At 46.2% G+C, this 19,737-nt stretch overlaps 1 protein-coding gene across 3 annotated transcripts in view; it reads left to right on the forward strand.

The window, feature by feature from the left end:
* The first annotated feature begins 5,498 nt into the window (after positions 1 to 5,498).
* Positions 5,499 to 19,737, forward strand: part of LOC105279610 (headcase protein) — a 142,534-nt gene continuing 128,295 nt past the window's right edge. The window contains exons 1-2 of one of the 3 annotated variants that reach the window (XM_011339485.3): positions 5,499 to 7,834; positions 10,786 to 10,882. In XM_011339485.3, the coding sequence (XP_011337787.1) occupies positions 7,053 to 7,834; positions 10,786 to 10,882 (879 nt within the window). In that variant the 5' untranslated portion in view covers positions 5,499 to 7,052. Of the gene's footprint in view, positions 7,835 to 8,930; positions 9,116 to 9,790; positions 9,867 to 10,785; positions 10,883 to 19,737 lie in introns of those variants that run through there. The other 2 variants (XM_011339486.3, XM_026972744.1) reach the window with 2 other exon arrangements.

The raw sequence follows: 19,737 nt of genomic DNA on the forward strand, positions 1-19,737 counted from the left end.
ATGCTCGTTTAATTCTATGCTCGCGACGCTTCGCACGCGTTGTCGTACATGAAAAGAATTTTTGAAAAACGCATTAGATTACTAAGTAATCCTCGTGATGCAAGTACGGTATTTTCACTTCTCTAGTTACGTATTTAACTCTAATGTGGCATGTTATTCAACAAAACCTCCGTCTATACATCTTCCTACGTATCGCCTATAACCAACTAGCAACTTTCATCGGTGTCGGCGAGCGGGACATCATTTTATCGCTTGGGTTTGCGGCCGACAGGCCGCTACTTTACTGTTGGCGCGACATTAAAATTGAAAAGCGACGGTATCGCTCGCCATCGCGGCCACTGTCCTCTCGTCGCCAGCAGAGCAACAAGATGAACAAGAAACAAGGAAAGCCGGAAAGGTGAAAGCCGGAAAATTCTGTCTATATACGCGCGAGTGCCCGTCTCGACTGTCCGGCCACGCTCCACTTCTTCCGATTCACCCTCGAAGGGCGGATTTCTAATGGCGGGCCAGGGTTACTCTCCTTAATGCGCGAATCGGGGTTGGGTACGTGTTCTTTTCAGTGACAGCTGGTTCTTTACACATCCGTACTCGTCCTTATATATTTGAAAACTCGTCTGCCTCTGCGCCTTCTCCCTCCTCCCCCTCCCCTCGCCCCGTCCTCCCTCCGGTTCCGCTGTTCACCATGACGTACAAGCGTCGTATGTACCGGCTTAAAGCTTCATTCGCGGTCACCGTCCTAGAAACCCGAACCGATCAAAACAGCTTTTTCATGGGGAGAGCCCTCTCGAGAACGCTGGATTATCCTTTCTCGGGTACCGCATAGGCACACCTCTGTGAAGTTGGCCCCCCAACTTTTAAATTTGAACAAAATGAGGAAAGTTCTGATTGCCCCCCGAAGAGTTCTAGAGTTCTCAGTCGATAGGTGTCATAGGCACAGCGCCTGCCTCGGTTCCCTCGGTGTTCGCCTAACCATCGGCGAAATTCGGGAACCGACTGACCTGAATTCCCGCCGCTCGAACCGCGTGGCTTTCTCCATCTCTCTTTCTCGTTTCCTTTCACACTCTTGTACAATATTTACACGTGCCGATACAAATGGCGCGGCTCCACTATGCCGGCGAATCAAATTCGTCTCTCTGACGTCACGTACAATGAAGCTCGAGTGTGATGCATCATAGGTATCTCTACGCGTCGTTATTATTTATCGGGAATATCTGGATATTTGTCATAGGAGTATTCACGTGCGCGTACACGTGAATGGGATACTCTTGCAACGCGTCATCGAGATTCGATCATCGAATTCATTCTCCGCTCGCGTGATTCCGATTGTCCGTACATATACGCTTCTCGAAAAATCCTCGTGATCCATTTCGATAGATTTGTCAAAGGTTGTAAGACAGGTTTCGCTTGGAACCAATGTGTCAAAATTTAACGCGGCGAACATCTTGAAAAATATCCCCGATATGCTGTACCAGGAAAGCATGAAAGTCCACCACCAGGTGCGTGTGATCAGCACACCGCAGATTGTTGCACGTTATTTTTATCAACATCCGGAATTTACGGGTCCGCGCTCGCGAATTGGGCGGTCTCGGGTTTCCTAACAGCTTTACGATCGCCGATAAAATTATGCAATGTGTAATCTAATACGTATCTCGTTTCGCTTTGTCGCCAGGAAGCCGGCACGGTTCGTAGTTTCGGGAACACATGCCTTACGCTTGGGACAGGACAAACACAATCGACTCTTTACGATTTATTCCGTGCGGTTGAGTTACGTGGGAATGCTAAGAAGATATTTTCGCGTTGTTTTGTCCACAAATTTTCCGCGACTGCCCAATCATAGCGTTGCAGCGAAATAAATACAGATGGGAATGCTGCTCGCGAAGATATGAGTAAGAAGAGTTGCGCAATCCTGAGCCGCGCGCATGAATAAATCAAGCAAAACATTTGCAAAGTGAAATAATTCAAGCCTATCAGCCTCCTCTTTTTGCAAAGTTTAATTGATAGCCACCTAACGTGATTATTGTTACGTGATGAAATATATTATACAGTATAAAATACTGGACTCCTTTCTAAATTGATCCGAACGCGATATCAAGTGTGATAGTACGAAAAGTAAGAATTTATCTATGAGAGAGTGCGATTCCACAAAATTTTATCAAGATACATCTATCAGATATCGGCTTCATTCAGTCGCGTTGGATTTCTATCGCATTCGATCGGCCTGCGTATGTTACATTTCTTTCGCACGTAATTCATAAAATAAAATTGGGACCGAGCAGAAGCGAGCATCTCGCGAAAGAATCGTTATCTGGCGCGTAACCATTTCGACGTTGATAGAAATATCGGCTTGCCCGACAAAATATCATCCACCGGAAAGAAAAATCGCTGATGCGTCCGCTCTGCACGCGCGCGCGCGCGCGCGCGATTAAACACACTTTATTCAGCATAATTATAAACGCCAAAAGAAATCTCTGTCGTTAATGACGCTCTCTTCTTTTTTTCCACAGATAAGCCGAGTGCGCTCGATAATAAGCGTAACATTTGCATGCTAAATCGGAACGTTGTTTGTGCAATTTCGTTGCTGACACTCGCGATAACACGAGTCCGCGCGCGAGTAAGTCGAGAAACGGCGCTCCTCCGATTTATCGCCGATAAATCGTCTCATACACAGCAGCAGCGTTATATTCGCCGATATGAATTTCTTGACAAATACTAGATATATAATTTCGGTATCGCGGGTATTCGACTACAGCTGCACTTTATCAATACACAATACACGCTTGTTTGGTTCTATTTTCGTATTTCGTCATCGCGGCCGCAGATATCGCCGCCAAATAAAAGCGTCAACAAGTGAGTCTCGTCTCGGACCCACGAAAATCTACGGACCGAGGACATCGAAAAATAGTTTCCAGTCGTGTTCGCGGTGGCGTGATCGCGGTCTGAAATAAAATTTGCATCGAGAGGGAGAGAGAGAGAGAGAGACCTGATCAATCCGGCTGATCGCCGTATACGAGTTTTTCAATGATGTGCAATCAGCATAAATCATGGAAACAATTTCCGTGGGAACAACGTGTGTGACTTGCTTGAATATCCGAGGAATTCCTCCGCGAGCTCTACGCAACGATCAAACTACCTACATCGTACCAAATTAAACGTACACGCTGAGAATTGCCTCGAAGGGGAAACTGTAAAGAGATATTTCGGGATCATCGAGACGGATTAATCGAGCGAAGGGAACGAGAAATGACGCAAGTTGATACTTTCTGATAACTGCTATGTACGGAGACATTTTTGCAACAGTTAACACTCGTTAAAAGTTCAAAAATCATGTAGTTAAGATATACATGTTTGTATTATTGAAGACGTTTCAAGAAACTATAAAATATAATATAATATATAAAAGAGAGAGAATTATTGGTTTGTAACATATACCTATTTATTTCGTTTTTTAATATTTTTAATAACGAGTATATGTTACATCCCAATAAAAAGATACGTGATCAAATTATTAATTGCGATTACTGTAACATTGCATATAACAATATAATAATCATGATTATCGCCTATAAATAATGGCTGTACTATGAACACGTCCGAGTTGTGGAAAACAAGTATGACGTCACTCAATAATAAATCTCTCCCGATATTTTTTACCATGTCACAAACAATAGAGCGTTTCGCGACGTGCAATAACTTTGCGAGAAGGATGTGTGCCTTTGCGGTGCCGTATCGGTCAATTTTGCCCGATTTCAACGTGCCTGCTTGATTTTTTGCACCGCAGCCGCGGCCTCCGGTGCGCGCAGGCATCCGTATAGTCGCGGCATATTTCGCAAATTTACGACGTACATTCCGCGCGGTTTAACGGCACGGAGATTAGACGCGTAACGGAGGAAAAAAGCCGGCGCGTAGACACTTAAGCGGAAGGTATTACTTGCAATTTCATTTAACGCGTCCGTCGTGAATCACTCGGCGGCGTCGAGGACGTGAAACCATTCACGTACGCCCGTCGAGTCGCGTGCACGACAACACAAGCTCACGGTTACGTTTATCGCGATAATGACGAAAAGAACGAAGAAACTCGGCGAGGAGGAGCATCTCGGACGTGAAATAACGTTGATTACCGATTTTGCTTCGAGCTATAATTAAGTAATAACGGATAATGTAACGCGTACTCTTTATTCTTAAAGAGATGTAAAGTATTATTTTAAAAAATCTTGAATCATATTAGATCTTACCTTTTAGTCACAATCCAATATGTCACCTAAATTGTGTAAAACGGAACAAATATATGTATGTTACAAATAATAACTGTTTACATAAAAACAGCGAATCAAGTATGGCAAATAAGTGAGAATTGCTTTCGCGAATACACGCTGAAATCTTATTGCAATATTGAGTTTCACATTCCGATTATGTACACGAATTCGTTGTGTACGTACACGAATGAAGCGTCGTCACGTTTGGAGATCCCGGTGCCGCGTCACGGCTCGGTTTTCACTTTATTCGGGCTTTAAAGCTCTTACGCGGGTATTGTTTGCGCGATACACATGACAACGAGACAGAAAGGTAAGCCAATGTCAGAGGGATACGAACAAGATAAGCGAAACACGGGCGAAATACACGACGAGCCTAAATTCGTTTAACGGAGCAATGTTTGCACTCACCCCGACGCCATTTCAATCTCAGCAATCTCAGCGCTATCGATGCGTCTCTCTAATGGACTGCAAGTGTGGCTCACCGGGAAGTGTGGCTCAGCAATCGTTCCACGATCGTCGACACTTACTGCAAACTCGAAAGGCTCGTGTGCGCGATTTCGAAGCGAGTTCGGGAAGCGAATCATGGCGGATAGGGATGGGCGATACAGTATCGATACACCTGTGTATCGATATTCTATGGTTCCGATATTATTGTGTGTATCGATACACAGCCTACCGGTATCGGACTTCGATACTGATTTTCGGGATTTGAGCTCGACGCTCATTTTTAGCGTCAAAAGAGATCACGCGATCAAAATTAACGCTGGCTAATGATCAATTTTGATCACGTGATCTGTTTTGACGCTAAAAATGAGCGTCGAGCGTCAGCATGAAAAAGCACATAATGATGTTAATAATTTTTGGTCGTTTCATGAAACGGTCGTGAATTATAATAAATCTAAACAATTTGAAATTCAGGATCAAAATGAGATGCCCGAGGATCTATTATCTGCACCGGGAAGTTATCGAAATGAAAGTCAATCCTATCGCTTTTTGGAATCACTATTCGCAATCCACGTTATCAAAAATTGCAAAGCGATACTTAACTGTTATAGCCACCTCTGTTCCTTCAGAACGTCTTTTTTCGAGAGCATTGCTGCTAGATATTGCCTCCTCTCGAAAAAAGACGTTCTGAAGGAACAGAGGTGGCTATAACATTTAAATATCGCTTTGCAATTTTTGATAACGTGGATTGCAGATAGCGATTCCAAAAAGCGATAGGATTGACTTTCATTTCGATACGTATCTATACTGTGTATCGATATTTTGAGTTGTATCGCCCATCCCTATGACACACGCATACGCAGGCAAGCAAGCAAGCAGTCTCGAATTATATTCGCGGGGCTGCTGGGAGCCGGCCGGCCGGCCGGGTTCGAAAAGTAAAACAAGCGCGCACGTACGTGCGAGCGAGACGGGGATAGCCGCGATGCCGCGTCAGTCGCGCGACGAACGGAAGGAGACGGCGAGAGGGCACGGGCGTAGCAGGGAGCGGCTGCGTGAGCGCGACAAAGAGGACGCGATGTTCGCGGCAGCGTCACGCCGCCGACGCGGTACGCGACAACGGCGCGCATCGATTGGCGCGCTAGCCGTGACCCCCACCATGGTGCTTTCGCTTTCACCCAATGGGGCCTCACTTTCGCGCTCGCCCGCGTTCGGCGCCACGGCAGCCGGCACGCTGTCGTCGCCGGCTTCTCTCAGTGACTGGTGCACCCTACGTGCGAGCGAGTGTTTTTCGTCGAGCGTCGTGGGCTCGTCCGCTTCGTTCGGGAGAGCAGAACGGAAAAGAAAGGAGAACGAAAAGGGGTAGACGACGAGGAGGAGGAAGAAGAAGAGGCAGCCTCGGTGTGCCGTGGTGTGTGTTAAACGTATGTGCGTCCCAGCCTCGTAATAGATCGTGAATATCGCTCGTTTCGCACAAGTGTCGATTTAAATCGTCGCGGCGGTTCGTCGTGTGAAACGCGACGTGCGCGCGCGCGCGTTCTCCGTGTCTCTCCGTCTCTCCCTCTTTCTCTCACCCTCTCGCTCACTCTCCATCGGAAATTGCGTTGCACGCCGGCGGCGCGTACCCGGCGCCGGTGACCCTGACATTCGTCAAGTTGGCACTCGTCGTCTCGCGCGCGCGGGAGCAGCATCGCGTGCAGTGCGTTTCACGTATTCGCGACGAGCGAGAGGAGAGGCAGGAACATCGAGTGAGGTCGCGAGGACGAGAGTGGTGAGCAGTGCATCCCCGAAGCAGCGGAGAACAACGAGTGATTCGCGATCGAAGTTAGTCTTGAGCCTCGCGTCCGATCTTCGGGACGATTTTCGATTCTACCGCGGCGCACGGTGTGACCTTGACTCTGACGCGCCCTCGCGCGTTTCCACGAAGCACCGAGGAGGACGGCGTCCCGTGTGTTTCGACGCGGCGGTTCCATTGTGACAACGAATGACTCCGATTCCTCGCCGAGCGGGCGAGACGCCTCGATATCGTCCGGTCGTGAAGTAAACCACCGATCGCGGACGTGTCTCATCTCACGCGTGCGAACACACATATCTATCACTCTCTCGCTGCGTCGCCTGCGCGTTTCGTCGTCCCGTGTGAAATGAGCCGACGTTGAGAATGAGGGAATAGGCGGGCGCTGTGATCTTTGTTACCGGCGTGTGTGCGTGTAGATGTGTGCGCGCTCGCCTGCTCGTTCCGGCACCCGGCATCTGCGGCAACCTTCACTTCGATCGCATCGCGCAATAGTTCGAGGAGCCTGAAGGAGCCGGACGAACAGAGAAAGAGAGAGAACACACGATCTTGAAGAAGAAGCATCCATGGCACCGCGGCGTCACGCCAACAGTCACGGCGGCGGCGGCGGCGGCGGCGGTGGCCTCCTGGAGAACGGGGGCGGCGCCGTCGGCGGCGGTGGCATCAACGATCCCATGGACAACCTGTTCGGACCCAGGCAGACGACTCGCTGCTGCACCCCTACCGGTGAGTGCCTGCGCGGCGACAGCCTGATCCGCCTCAACGCCCTGCACGACGCGGTCAAGGTCACCTGCAACAACGACAACTGCTCGGTCGGCCAGTTCATGCACCGCGAGTGCTTCGACGCCTGGGAACAGACGGTGCTCACGTACCTGAAGAGCTGCGGCCGCGCGCGCAGCTGGTCCGAGCGCCAGCGTCACCAGAACCTGTGGACGAAGAAGGGCTACGATCTCGCGTTCAAGGCGTGCGGCTGCCGTTGCGGCCGCGGCCATCTCAAGAAGGACCTGGACTGGATGCCGCCCGGGCTGGGCCACGTCGCCGGCAACCGCGCCGATGAGAACGAGGCGAAAAAGAAGAAGCGCCGCAACCGGCAAAACACCCGGCCGAGCCTCGCGGTGTCGGCCGGCCCGCCCAATCACAGCAACCACGTTGTCGGCACCGCCAACGGCCGCGGCACCACCGAGGCGCAGATGATCGAGTCGGGACGCGGCCGGGCCGGCTCGCTCTCGTCCAGCACTGGATCCAGCTCGCCGCCGGCCACCAGCGAGCCCAGCGTCAGTCCGCTCCATCAGCCGCAGGCCATCATGAAGAAGAAGAGCAAGGTCGACTTCTTCAGCGACCGCGCGAGGTGAGTCAACGTTGTATTGTCCATGTTTTTCCTTTTCTTCGGCCTGATAATTGATAATGGGTGGTTGGCAAGCGACGCTTGCGCGACGAATTAATCGTTCGGAAGTAATGCACTTTTTGTTGGCTCGGTTGTCGATGATGCTGCCTGCGCGTGTTGTGTGTCTTTTGACGTTATCTCGTTCGCGCGTTGCAATGCTGAGGAGATTATCGCGTTCTTATCACGTTTGGCCCCCCAACTTCACAGAGGTGACAAAATTACGTGAGCGATGAAGAATGAAACTCCGTGCTTTAACAGCGTTACAACTCGCGCTCGTAAACATGTTTACGGTAATTCTCGTTTTTCCGCGGCGAACGTAAGAACTGTACTTTCTACAAATTAGATTTCAATTTATATATCCTCGCAAATCAATGTGTACCTTGGCATTTCTGTTTCCACGCCTGATTTGCCGCTGAAATTTGTGTCTCTCGAAATTTATTTATTCGAATAACGATCGTTGCTCAGAATCGCGATGTTAACAGATTCGATTTATAGGCGTACATATGTTCCAGCGAAAACTTTTGTCACGCGAAATATAAGTATACAAGTAATATATCAAATATATAATATATGAGTCAAAGTGATTAACTCCACGTTTTGAATTTTTTCAAATCATTCTTTCGCAATTCTGGGCCCAGAATTGCTTTAAATCTCAAACAGCTCAAACATCTGCGATCGCGATGGCAACCGCGTAATCATCCGGCAAGCAAATATATACAAATCGCGAACAGGTTGCACGGTTGCGTAACAGCGAGCGAGCGTGCTCGTCGAGGAACTGTCTATCGGCCCTGCCTGCTCGTCAACATAGTGCGCAATATTTTCGTGACTCCCGGCTGACATTGCCAAACCATAACCATCGCAGAACAGACGACGAGGGACGGTCTCGCTAGAGTGGAGGCCAAGGTCGCGGCTACCCCCACCGCCACTATTTTCCACTATGTTGACTCGCCTATCGCTCGCTCGCTCGCCCGCTCGCTCGCTCACTCGTCCGTCTTCCTCGGTGACGCAACTACTATGTTGCACGCCTCGATTCGACCTTTATGGTCATCGTCATTATAATTTCCGCTGGCATTGCATGCCCCGCGGAAGCCACCTCGCTGGCGCCTGCGTCGTTTTCTTTAGATTTATCGTACCGCTGGATGCCGGTTTTTTGAGCATTCCTGAGCACTCTCGAGCCGAAACTGCGCATTACTTTGTGGCGAAGGAGACGCGGCAAGCCTGCACACGTTTACGTGTCAACGCGCAGTGCGTAATTATGTAGAATTATTGAGTATGAGGAATTATTGTTCACTTATTATCGCTACTAGATTAATTTTGATCGATACAGTGTGTTTAGATCGGTATCGTCAAGGAAGATCTTGCTAATTTTTTTATTATAATTGCTACTTGAGCGAGTTGCGCGTGTGGAATTCTTAAAGCGTGTATTTCGCGTGTCTCCATTTTTCATTCTTCTGCTTTCTCTCTCCAAATATTCTCTTCAGCCAGCTAGTCGTAGCATCCGTTCTTTTCCATTGACCATCTGTGTATTTCTCGCTCGCACTCATATATACAGGGTGTTTCAGAAATAGGTGGACGAACTTTAAGATTATTCTACTCACTGTAAGGATAAAAAAATTCATGCTAATATGGATCCGGAGATGCTTCCTTTCCAAGTTTAGAAACACTTTTTATTTACAACAAACTTTGATAAAAGAACATTTCATTAAAGAAATACTTGACGTTCCATATATTGTTGAAAAAGTTAAGTTTGTCCACCTATTTCTGAAACACTCTGTATTACATACATGTCAGTGGTTATGTATCAAGTTATTTCATCGGAGAGAACCGCGACGTGTCAACAGTCTCGTTGTCAGTATAGTTCAAAGTGCGATGCTTGAACGATCTCGGCTGGTTAACATCATCTATTATTATCTAAACTATAATTGTGGGATACAAGATTGGCCACACGTACACTGGCAACCTATGTTTATGTTTATTCTTGGAGATCAAATGCCAAGTATCTATTTACGCTTTGTACTAACCATCTCTGCCCAGTGTTTACAAGAATAGATCGATCCATTCTGTGTCAAGTTCAATTTTTCAGTAAAAATCGGATGTTACTAATAAACATCGATAAACCTACTTGTATTATCAATAACCGAGAAATTATTTAAAAGTGCCTGAAAGAGATCTGTTGGAGCTAATCTGACATCTCCTCTAATGAAGTTTATACTTTATGACGTAATCGGTGCGCAGTACGCGCTCGTCGAGATAAATCGCGTCCTCCAGCTCGGGAAATTCCATCTCCATGCATGTTTCTGCGCCGATTGATATGGGGCGAGATGAAAAGCGGCGCACATATGCGCTTAGAGATATTTCGTGTTCGCTTTCATCGTCACGCACGCATGAAGGAAGCACGAGCGACTGAACCCCCTCTGTACGACGGACGGGGGTGGTCTCCGAAGGGGGAGTTGTGTCGAACGAAGGGCCGAGGATTCAGAGTTATTACGAATCGCCAAAAATTTACCGGAATCCGAATTTATCCGCTGGAAACCCTTTAAAGGGTTCACTTGCGCGCCCTGCTGGTCCCTGCTGATATCTGCGCCGTTCGATATCAATATTTGTATTCTGCAGGAAACATTCACATTCTTCCTATCACATGTATAATGTTGTAAAATGACAGATATTATATAGTTACGAATGACTGACCTACTTTTAGTATATATTAATTTTATCAGTTTTAATCAAGTTTAATCAGTTAAATTATAAATTTGAGATTTTTATATCTCAAGAGCGTCGTCGAACACGAATAACGCACATGGCTTGTTCCATCTTTTTATCTAAGTCGCGCAAAATCCCATTTTATCCGTTTTTGCAGCTTTTATCTACGCATATGAACATTATCTCTCCTAAAACCCCGCTTTATCTGTTTGCAGACAAAGTTGTGGTGCCAACGGCATCTTCTCACGTCGCTTGGACTTCAGCGCCTTCAACAGCCTGCCCCGCACCAAGCTGAACTCCTATCACATTAAGGTGAGTAATTAATTGTTCGTACTTACCGACATGGTGGAAGTCTCGCGTACAAAGCATGCTATTGCGACGTATTTAACATAATTTTATATAAAATATAGTGTTTCGGACGATACCGAGACTAGTCTCGGTCATTTTCAATGTGAAAGGATTGTAACGAGTTATAAAAAACTGCAGCAATATCTTCTCCTGTGTGTTTTCCGTTAGAAGGAACAAAATCTAAAACTACGGACTGTAGTTCCCAATTACTATCTACGAAATGAGCTGTAATTCCGTAGAATGATTTATTTGTCACGGAAATCCATCCGTCAATGGTAAAAGAAATTTTTTATTTACTTTCCATTAAAATTTCTTTTAAGCATTCTTGTGGTTTTTCGAACTTTTGCATTACTTTCGTTCTCATTGAATCTCGTCTTGATATTGTAATTTTATCGTTAAGTTTTTGAAAAAAGAATCGTGTAGCGTTATCTTCGAAAAAGTTAAAAGGCAAATATTTGATGCACATCCAGTTGACAACCAAATCATCAAACTCGCTTTGAGATAACGGGGTTTGTACATTTCTTGTCTGAAAAAAGACTTTTACTTTAAAGTATTTAAATATAAATTCAATTTATACTAAAATGGAATGGAATTCTTTCTATCTAATTCTGTTAGATATGAAATTTGTTCTTCCTATAAAGATGCATGTAACATAATATGTGTAAAATCTAAACCCCTGTGTTAAATGTGAAAATATATATTATTATACTTAAATTATTTTTACGCTATCTGTTGAAATGCTTGATTAATCAGTTGTCCACTTGCCAGTTGCGGCGTTTCTTTTTTGTAAGCGTCCTTTTTTGTAAGGTCTCGTTTTCGACGTGGGAGACAACTAGAACGGAGATAGCACAGTTGCTCGCGACATTTCGATACCAACAGTGAAGATACGCGAAAAGAACGAAGTACTGCCCGATTCGAATTCGAATTCCCAACGAGTAGACACTAATGTAACACCGTTTGTGTACCTAGGCAGATTTTCCGAGGGTAGCGGCGCGTCACGTGCCAGTGTCAGGTCAGCGAAGCAGCTTGCTGCGGGCTATAAACGCCACGTCGAACCGTAATAAAGCGCACCGCGTCGTTGGTAAAAGCCGAAAAAAAGCGATCCGTGGTACAGAGGCGCTTTCTAATAAAACCGCCGGGGGACGGAGGATTTTATGAACGCGCACGCGCGTAAAAAGGGCGGGTTATCGCGCTTATTTCCGTCATCCACACGCTGACGATCGCAGCTATTGTACGATACAACACGAAGATCGATGACGTAACGAGCGTGCAGCGACGATCAAATGAGCTGGCCAAATTTGCCCGCGGAATGCATCCTCCAAGTTTCGTGGAAGCAGAGGGGAGGGAAGGCAGAGGGTGCTAATTAGCCGCGTCGTTAACTTCTTTAACTTTGAGAATTGCGCGGATCCCGACGAAAACAGAGCCGGGCGACTCTATCAAGTCGTCGGGACCCCGCGCGCGCGAGAGCGCGTACCCTCCAGCTCGGAGGGGAGAACCGGCTGGCTCGGTTCGCTGCTTTACCAGTCATCCTTTCTTTCTCCGTTCCCGCAAACAAGAGCCAAAATGGCAGACAATTTGGAGGTCGAGGCCAGGTCGTAGGTCTAAGTTTGGTAGGTATTACGAGGCGCGCGGGGGGTTGGAGCGTGCATTACCCACAGTGGCCCTCTCTCACCCCTCTGGAGGGAACTAAAGGAGACTACTTTCCGCTACATAATAGATCCGGGGTAGACGTAGCATTTTATCGACGCGGAACGCTAACAGCCCGGTCATTCGTCGAAATCGAGTCGGGACGAAGCGCATGCAAATGTGCGTGTGAAGCTGGCGTATCATTTCGCGGAAAATCATTAATTGTTGAGAGTTCTGGCTTCCTTGTTAATAGTTCTAGAGTTCCTTATAGGTTAAACACATAGTTCTAGCCATTAAAGCGAAAAAATCGCATAGATGAGACGCCAACTTCACGCAGCGTCTCACTTTGTCCTACAACAATTTCCGCCATAATTCCGGCTAGATTTTAAAAGATCTACAGTTCTACATGAGTTCTAGAAAGAGTTCTAGCGAAAAAATTTTTTTCATTTTTTCATAATTATTAAAGTTAAAAAATGTTTAAGGGAATGACGACTGGTTAATTTTTTAGTTCTGTGCTTTATGAAATATTTCTCGTGTAGTTCTGAACGTATTTAACAATATTCCAAAGAGTTCTGACTGCAAACATTAACAATTATTTAATAAAAAATGTTTATCGTCCGAGAAAGACGGATCTACGGAGATATGGAGAAAAAAATATTTTTGCTAGAACTCTTTCTAGAACTCGTGTAGAACTGTAGATCTTTTAAAATCTAGCCGGAATTATGGCGGAAATTGTCGCAGGACAAAGTGAGACGCTGCGTGAAGTTGGCGTCTCACTTTGCACTATGCGATTTTTTCGCGTTAATGGCTAGAACTATGTGTTTAACCTATTAGGAACTCTAGAACTATTAAAAAGGAAGCCAGAACTCTTAATAATTAATAATTTTTCGCGAAATGATACGCCAGCTTCACACGCACCATTGCAAATGAAAGCAGTAATCTTTCATACACACGCACGCATTTGTGTATTTTCCTGTAAAATGCATAATTATAATAATTCGACACCTCGATACAACGCGCATTTGGTGGACACGATAATCATCCGTAATTCACGTTTACATTTCTGCGATACGTCGAAATTAATCGAGACGCCTCAAATAAATGCAGACGCAAATACGCGCACTCGTACTCGACGCGCAAGTGCGCCGCATGAACAACATAGCTGCATCCGCGAGTTTGAATTAATCCCGGGTAACGACTCGCCATCCCTCTCGAGATCACAGTGCTTCGCAATATAGACGGATAAGGAAGGGCAGTTAACCGGGATTAGCGCTAACCGACGCGTCGGTGTAAGCGAGCATCGGAACGAGTCGCGTCGACGATTCGGGTTAACTAATCCCAGGTTAACGATACACCCCGCCCTGCCTCTTCCACCCCCTTCAGGATTATATAGTGTTACCTGCGATGCAGGTGGATAAGTCGATTAACCGAGGCGAAACGCTAATTGGCGCCGGATTTCGAGCAGAAATAAAAGCTCGTAAGTGAGCAGGAGTATTCTTTAACGCCGACGCGCGTGTAAACACGTGCGTGCGTGCGTGCGTGCGCAAGGCACATGCACGCTCTACCCGGGCCGGTATTGATTTCCCCTCATATTTGGGGTAGGACGACAGTGTTACACGGCGAGATACGAAAGGATTCGCCGGGGGCGTAGCTTATGCCTGATTTACGCGCGCGGAAAGGACGGTCTCTCGGCCGAGATTAATTTAACGAGCGCCTACGACGAGGTTAAAGCTGGCCACTGATGTTGCTTTAATCCTCCATCTATCAGGATATTCTTTGTCTCAGATTTCATTTTACGAGCACGCATGCAGATCCGCGTCTAGTTAGATATTCTGAATTATTACGTAACTGCGGCGTGCGTGGACTACAAAGATTTCATCGGTTTACGGAAAGCAGAACAAAATATCTACTTTAAAGTGCTTCTTTCCCAATACAATTTTTTGCTTCCGTATTACTGCGGTTTTACGATTTAAAACTACGATTGCCAATGATTCATCACCTCGCCAAGGACGGCCTAAGCCACCAACTTCGCTAACAGTGTTAAATCTGCCTACGCCTAGGTACACAAACGGTGTTACATTAGTGTCTACTCGCTGGGAATTCGAATTCGAATTCGAATCGGGTAATATTTCGTTCTTTTCGCGTATCTTCACTGTTGGTATCGAAATGTCGCGAGCAACTGTGCTATCTCCGTTCTAGTTGTCTCCCACGTCGAAAACGAGACCATTTTATATTATTTTATATAAAATTATATAAATATATTTTGTAATATTAATAAAAACTCGTGCACAATCCTTTTGCGCTTGCGCTACTCCATTGGCGCGAGTATTGCACAACGGGGCTCTCTCGCACGCGCGCACGCGCGTTGCGCCTGCGAACCCTCCTCCCCTCGGTTCCAGTTTTTCAATAATACCGGTTCTCAGCTTCGTCCGACCGGCGTGCAGCCTAACGAGAGACGTTAGGTAACTTCGAGGGAGATTGATCTCGCTTTGCTCGCGCGCGCGCACAAATATCATTGTGTGCAGCAGTAGCTGTGGAATGCGCGGGGGAGGGGGATGGAAATTGGTGGAGACACGAGATATCGTCGTAAACTGCCGGGAAGCCCTCGAAACACCCTTCGAGTCCTCCCATGGCAACCGCGTCCCCGCTTAACAATCGCCTCCGTCTCTCTTGCTCTCTCGTACGTAACCCTCTCCTGATATCGAGGGTGGATCAACCCCTTTCTCTGCGCGACGCGAGTTGCAAAATGCAAGGTTTGGTCTTTTGCGCGCTGAATACCGATGCGCAGCGGGGCGATGTTGCGTTACCCTACCCTCCTATGTTTCTCCCCCCCATTGGAGTCATTTAAGACTTTGGGGATTGCCGTCGTGAATTGGAAGTCATGGCGATAACTCCACCGTTAAGACTCTCCTTCGTCGTCTCGTGGCGAGGGAAAGAAATCTTCCGGATGTTCTTCTCGGGCTTCTCTCCCGGCGACTCGAACGCCTCCCTGCCCCCTTTATTGCGCGCGCGGGCGTTTCGCTTGAGCTAGTTCTGCCATAATGCGCGTGTATAAGTATGTATTATATATTTTTATTTATTTATAATTAAATATTATCTATATATTTTATCTATACATATTATAATTGTACATAACTTCGTCGAGTACCCATAGTTTTTTATACAATCATATACGTGTAATTAATTTCAACGGGAAACTATAGATGCGCTCCTCCCGCTCTTCCCCTCATTCCTGCCCCCATGCGAACGAGTACACACTCATCCGCAAGCCGTTGCGGATTCCCGTAGATATAAATGACCACGCGGCTAACAATAAATCGGACAGGAGGAGCAGTGGAAATGGGAAAGTGGCGTGACGCGATGCAGTAACAGTAACTCGACACGTGGCTCATACCTGACCAGACGCTGAACTAGGAGTGGCCGTCGTGGTTTGCCATTGCATTCGTTACATTTTGTCGTCTCGTCGCGCGCGGTTATCCACCCCCGTGCGCGACAGAGCGGCCGGGGGTTGGAAAATGAATAACGCGGTCCTTTAGGCGCTCATTACTAATAGTGACGTTCGCGACGCGTTGCATTTAATTACGCGGCACATCCATCTGATTAGCGATTAACAAAGCGCGAGCGTGTCTTGCCTGGCTTTGATCTTTTACATAACAAAAACCGTGTAATATCGTATAATTTATAATTCGTGCGATAGTACGACGAGCCTGCGATCGTTTATTTATTTCCCGCGGGTTCTCTCGGCCCGAAATGCGCGCGAGGTGCGGTTGAATGACCTGAATATTATCGTTTCGTCGAACACTCGATACGCTAAGCGTTACATGGACGCGATAGTTTATTATTGCAGCCCGCTGCAGGAACCGCGGTTCTTTATCTCGCGACTCGGTAAATATTGTTTCTTAGTCGCTGTGACGAAGATAAATGCATCGAATGTCAGCGGCGCCCGCTCGCAGAAAATACTGAGCCGGCGAAATGTCAGCTGCACAATACTCGGTTTCTTTCGCTTCGTTTTTTATGTAAATCGAATGACGTTAAATGACGATAATGGATATGCGTATAAATAATATGATATAAATACCTTAATCTCTCTCTCGCCATCACAGTAAATGTTAACGGTAATAATAGTAACAGTAAGATTCCAATGATGATTGATTTAGAAAGTGACAGTAATTACACGCGAGGATCATAATCTTAAATAAGAGAGGCATTTGTAATAATTTTTAATCAAAGTCGACGCTTGTGTCGCTTGTGAATCCTGTATCGTTATATTTTCGAACGCATTACGTTGGCCTCATTATCTCAGCCTAGCCGACTCCGATAAGAGATCGTTCCATTAGCAAACACCGGCAAGGACATGCAGTGTGAAATATAAACTGCGATTCTCTTCGAGCGGTTCTCTTAAATTTTCTAAATCTCAAAGCTCTATTTAATATCGTGAAAAAGAAAAATCTTTAGCGGAAGAATTAATTAACTGATACAGTCTCCAAAAGACCAATATTGAATTAATCGGCAGTGCATAAAACTCTTCTTTTCTCAATATATATATATATATATTTTTCAAATTTACACTCTTGTAAATTCATTCTAAATTAATAAATAATTTTCTAAATAAATTCTACATTCACGAATTGGTGAAACGAGGGAGACAAGAGAGATAGAAAAGAAAATTACGGACCCGTGGGAGTAGGCATTGACGAGAGCGATCTGCCTCACTCGCGAAGGATGGACCGCGTAATTTTCTCGAGGATCGCGAGCACCCTCGTCGGTCCGCGCTGAGTAGCGCTAGAGCTTTGAATGATACTCGTGTTTGAGGGGGCAGAGATTAATTAAAAGGACCGCTCGTAAGAACCGACGTCGAAAAGCTTTTCTCGTAATTCAGTCGGCCTGGACGAGATGAAAAGCGAGGCCTCGCCTCCTGCTCCCTCTCCTCCTACTGCGTCCTCTCTTGCCTCGCGAATTTTCTTTTCCTCTCCTCACATCCACGTCGTCACCCTCGTCTATTCGATGGACATTGATTCTCAATGAGCTGACGCTGATGTACGACGACACGTACTTACTTCGAGTTGATAGAAAACGTTTGTAGAAAATTATGTGCTGGCTAGTTTCAAAGTGGAGACCGGGGGAGAAGAGAGCGCACTATGTACTAGATGTATATAGTCGATGAATATATTTTTTATATATTTGTATTTGATAATGTATAGAATATATCTATCAATCTAGATACATGGCATCACAAATGTACATTCAAATCGTACGCGTATACGCATACACACACCACGCGATCTCCACAGTATTACTCTTCATACAGCAGGAAGACTTTTATCGTCCCGTTGTCATTACATAATATCATCGACTCGAACGTCAGCTGGAACGTTCAGTTTTAGTTCCCGGCGATTACCTAAACGCTAACTACCGATCGTTAAGTCGCGGCCGCCGCCGCCTCGGCGCGTTCTCGCAGTAACGCGAAACCCATTGACCCGTCGTGGTCAAGCTGGCGCAAGAACGATCATGCCATTCCGGGATACTTCCCTAAGTAACGTAATCTTGCTGCCTCTCTCGCCATGCTGCTGGCGTTGATTAAATTCAAAGCCCGCTGCAGAACGGCCAGACGGCAGAACTTTGGCCGCTCGAGTCTCGTCTCAAGCTCGAGGTGTCTTAAGTCGAGCGCGAGCACTAATTTCGTTTACGGCGTAAACGAGAAGCTGCCGCGGCTGCGCGAAGTATTTGGCACATCCCATTAGTCCCTAAAACTTTGATTGGATTTCGGCTTCGGAGTTTCCCGGCGCCGCGCTTAAAAATTCTCACGCAAAATCCACATGACTACGCGTGTGTCTTTCTTTCTGCTCTTTACTGTCTCCTCAGTTTCTTCTGCCATAATTCCGCCGTCTTTCTTTCTCTTTCTTTCCTGCTTTTTTGTTTCCCGAGCGCATTTTGTGCGTTAACCCTCATTGCTCGACGCTCCTCGTGCACAATGGAGGTTTGCATTAAAGGTCATTAGCTTAAACGTCCGCCTTCCTGTTGCGCAACTCGCGCAATTCAACATGCTGATATGCGCGAGACTGAATGGGGAGAGAAGAAGAGAGAGGAAAAAAAGATAAGAAAAAAGCGCACTTTTCGCAAAACTCGACTGCGTGAATTATGAATTTAATGACACCGCTTCAACCCCTTTTTACAATTGCCTGTTACAATAATTGCATCAAGGATTGCATTAGGATTTTTAATATTATTTTAACATTTTCTAAAAATACATTTATACATATTTTCTCTTTCATCAAGATAAACGCGTCGCTAGATCGAGTCATCTTCATATCGTTCGTTATAATTAGTGACGCTTAGCGAATCAAAAGGCGTTGTTATCTTCCGTTACATGGTCTACAGTTTCGTCAACGTGGCCTTTGAGTCTCGCAGGCGGCTGGACTTATCCTTGAATTCATCCCTGAACTGGGATAAGAGTCGTGGTTCCCTCGAGAGCTCGACCTACCTCAATCGGATCGATACAAGATAGCTCTATACTGCTCTCGCCCCACGTCACGCACACTAGCATTTTTGTCCGTGAACTTGATGTACACGCGGGTGATCTCCATTTTTTTTCCCGAGGGCGAAGGAAAGAGCATGGTCGGCTAGACGGTCGGCGCATGTTTTATCCGCACGGTTGAATAATGACGTGAGAATTTCTTTTTTCTCCAATAAATTAACAGTTGTGAAAATTCCGCGGAAATTCTCTCTTTCGTGCGCGAATATCGCTCACGAATACAAGTATCGCAGCAATATAGTGAAATCCGTTAAAACGGGAGATTCAAAGACATTTAATGGAACTGATTTGGTTGCAGTGGTTTCACTTTCCCGCGAGTACACGTAATCCTCTGTTGATAATGACGAAGAGGGAATAAGGAAATCAGGAATAGCAGATGCGTGCTTTCTCCTCATCTTCATCATCATTACCGATGACCCCGGTTCTCTTTGACGAACGGGATTACGAATGGTAATGAGCGACGGCACCTCCTTCCTTCTCGCGCTCATTAAACCGAACAGTCACGGAAATTAAAGCGATTGTCAGGCGTGTTATTTCGCGTTTAAATTATTGCGAGTCCAAATGATAACGTGATCGTTTTTCTCACACACGTGGTAATTCACGCGCTTCCATGTGCCTGATATAAAATATGATTGATGTGATATGAAAAATAATTAATATG

Source organism: Ooceraea biroi, chromosome 9 (assembly GCF_003672135.1).
Source record: "Ooceraea biroi isolate clonal line C1 chromosome 9, Obir_v5.4, whole genome shotgun sequence".
Taxonomy (NCBI): domain Eukaryota; kingdom Metazoa; phylum Arthropoda; class Insecta; order Hymenoptera; family Formicidae; genus Ooceraea; species Ooceraea biroi.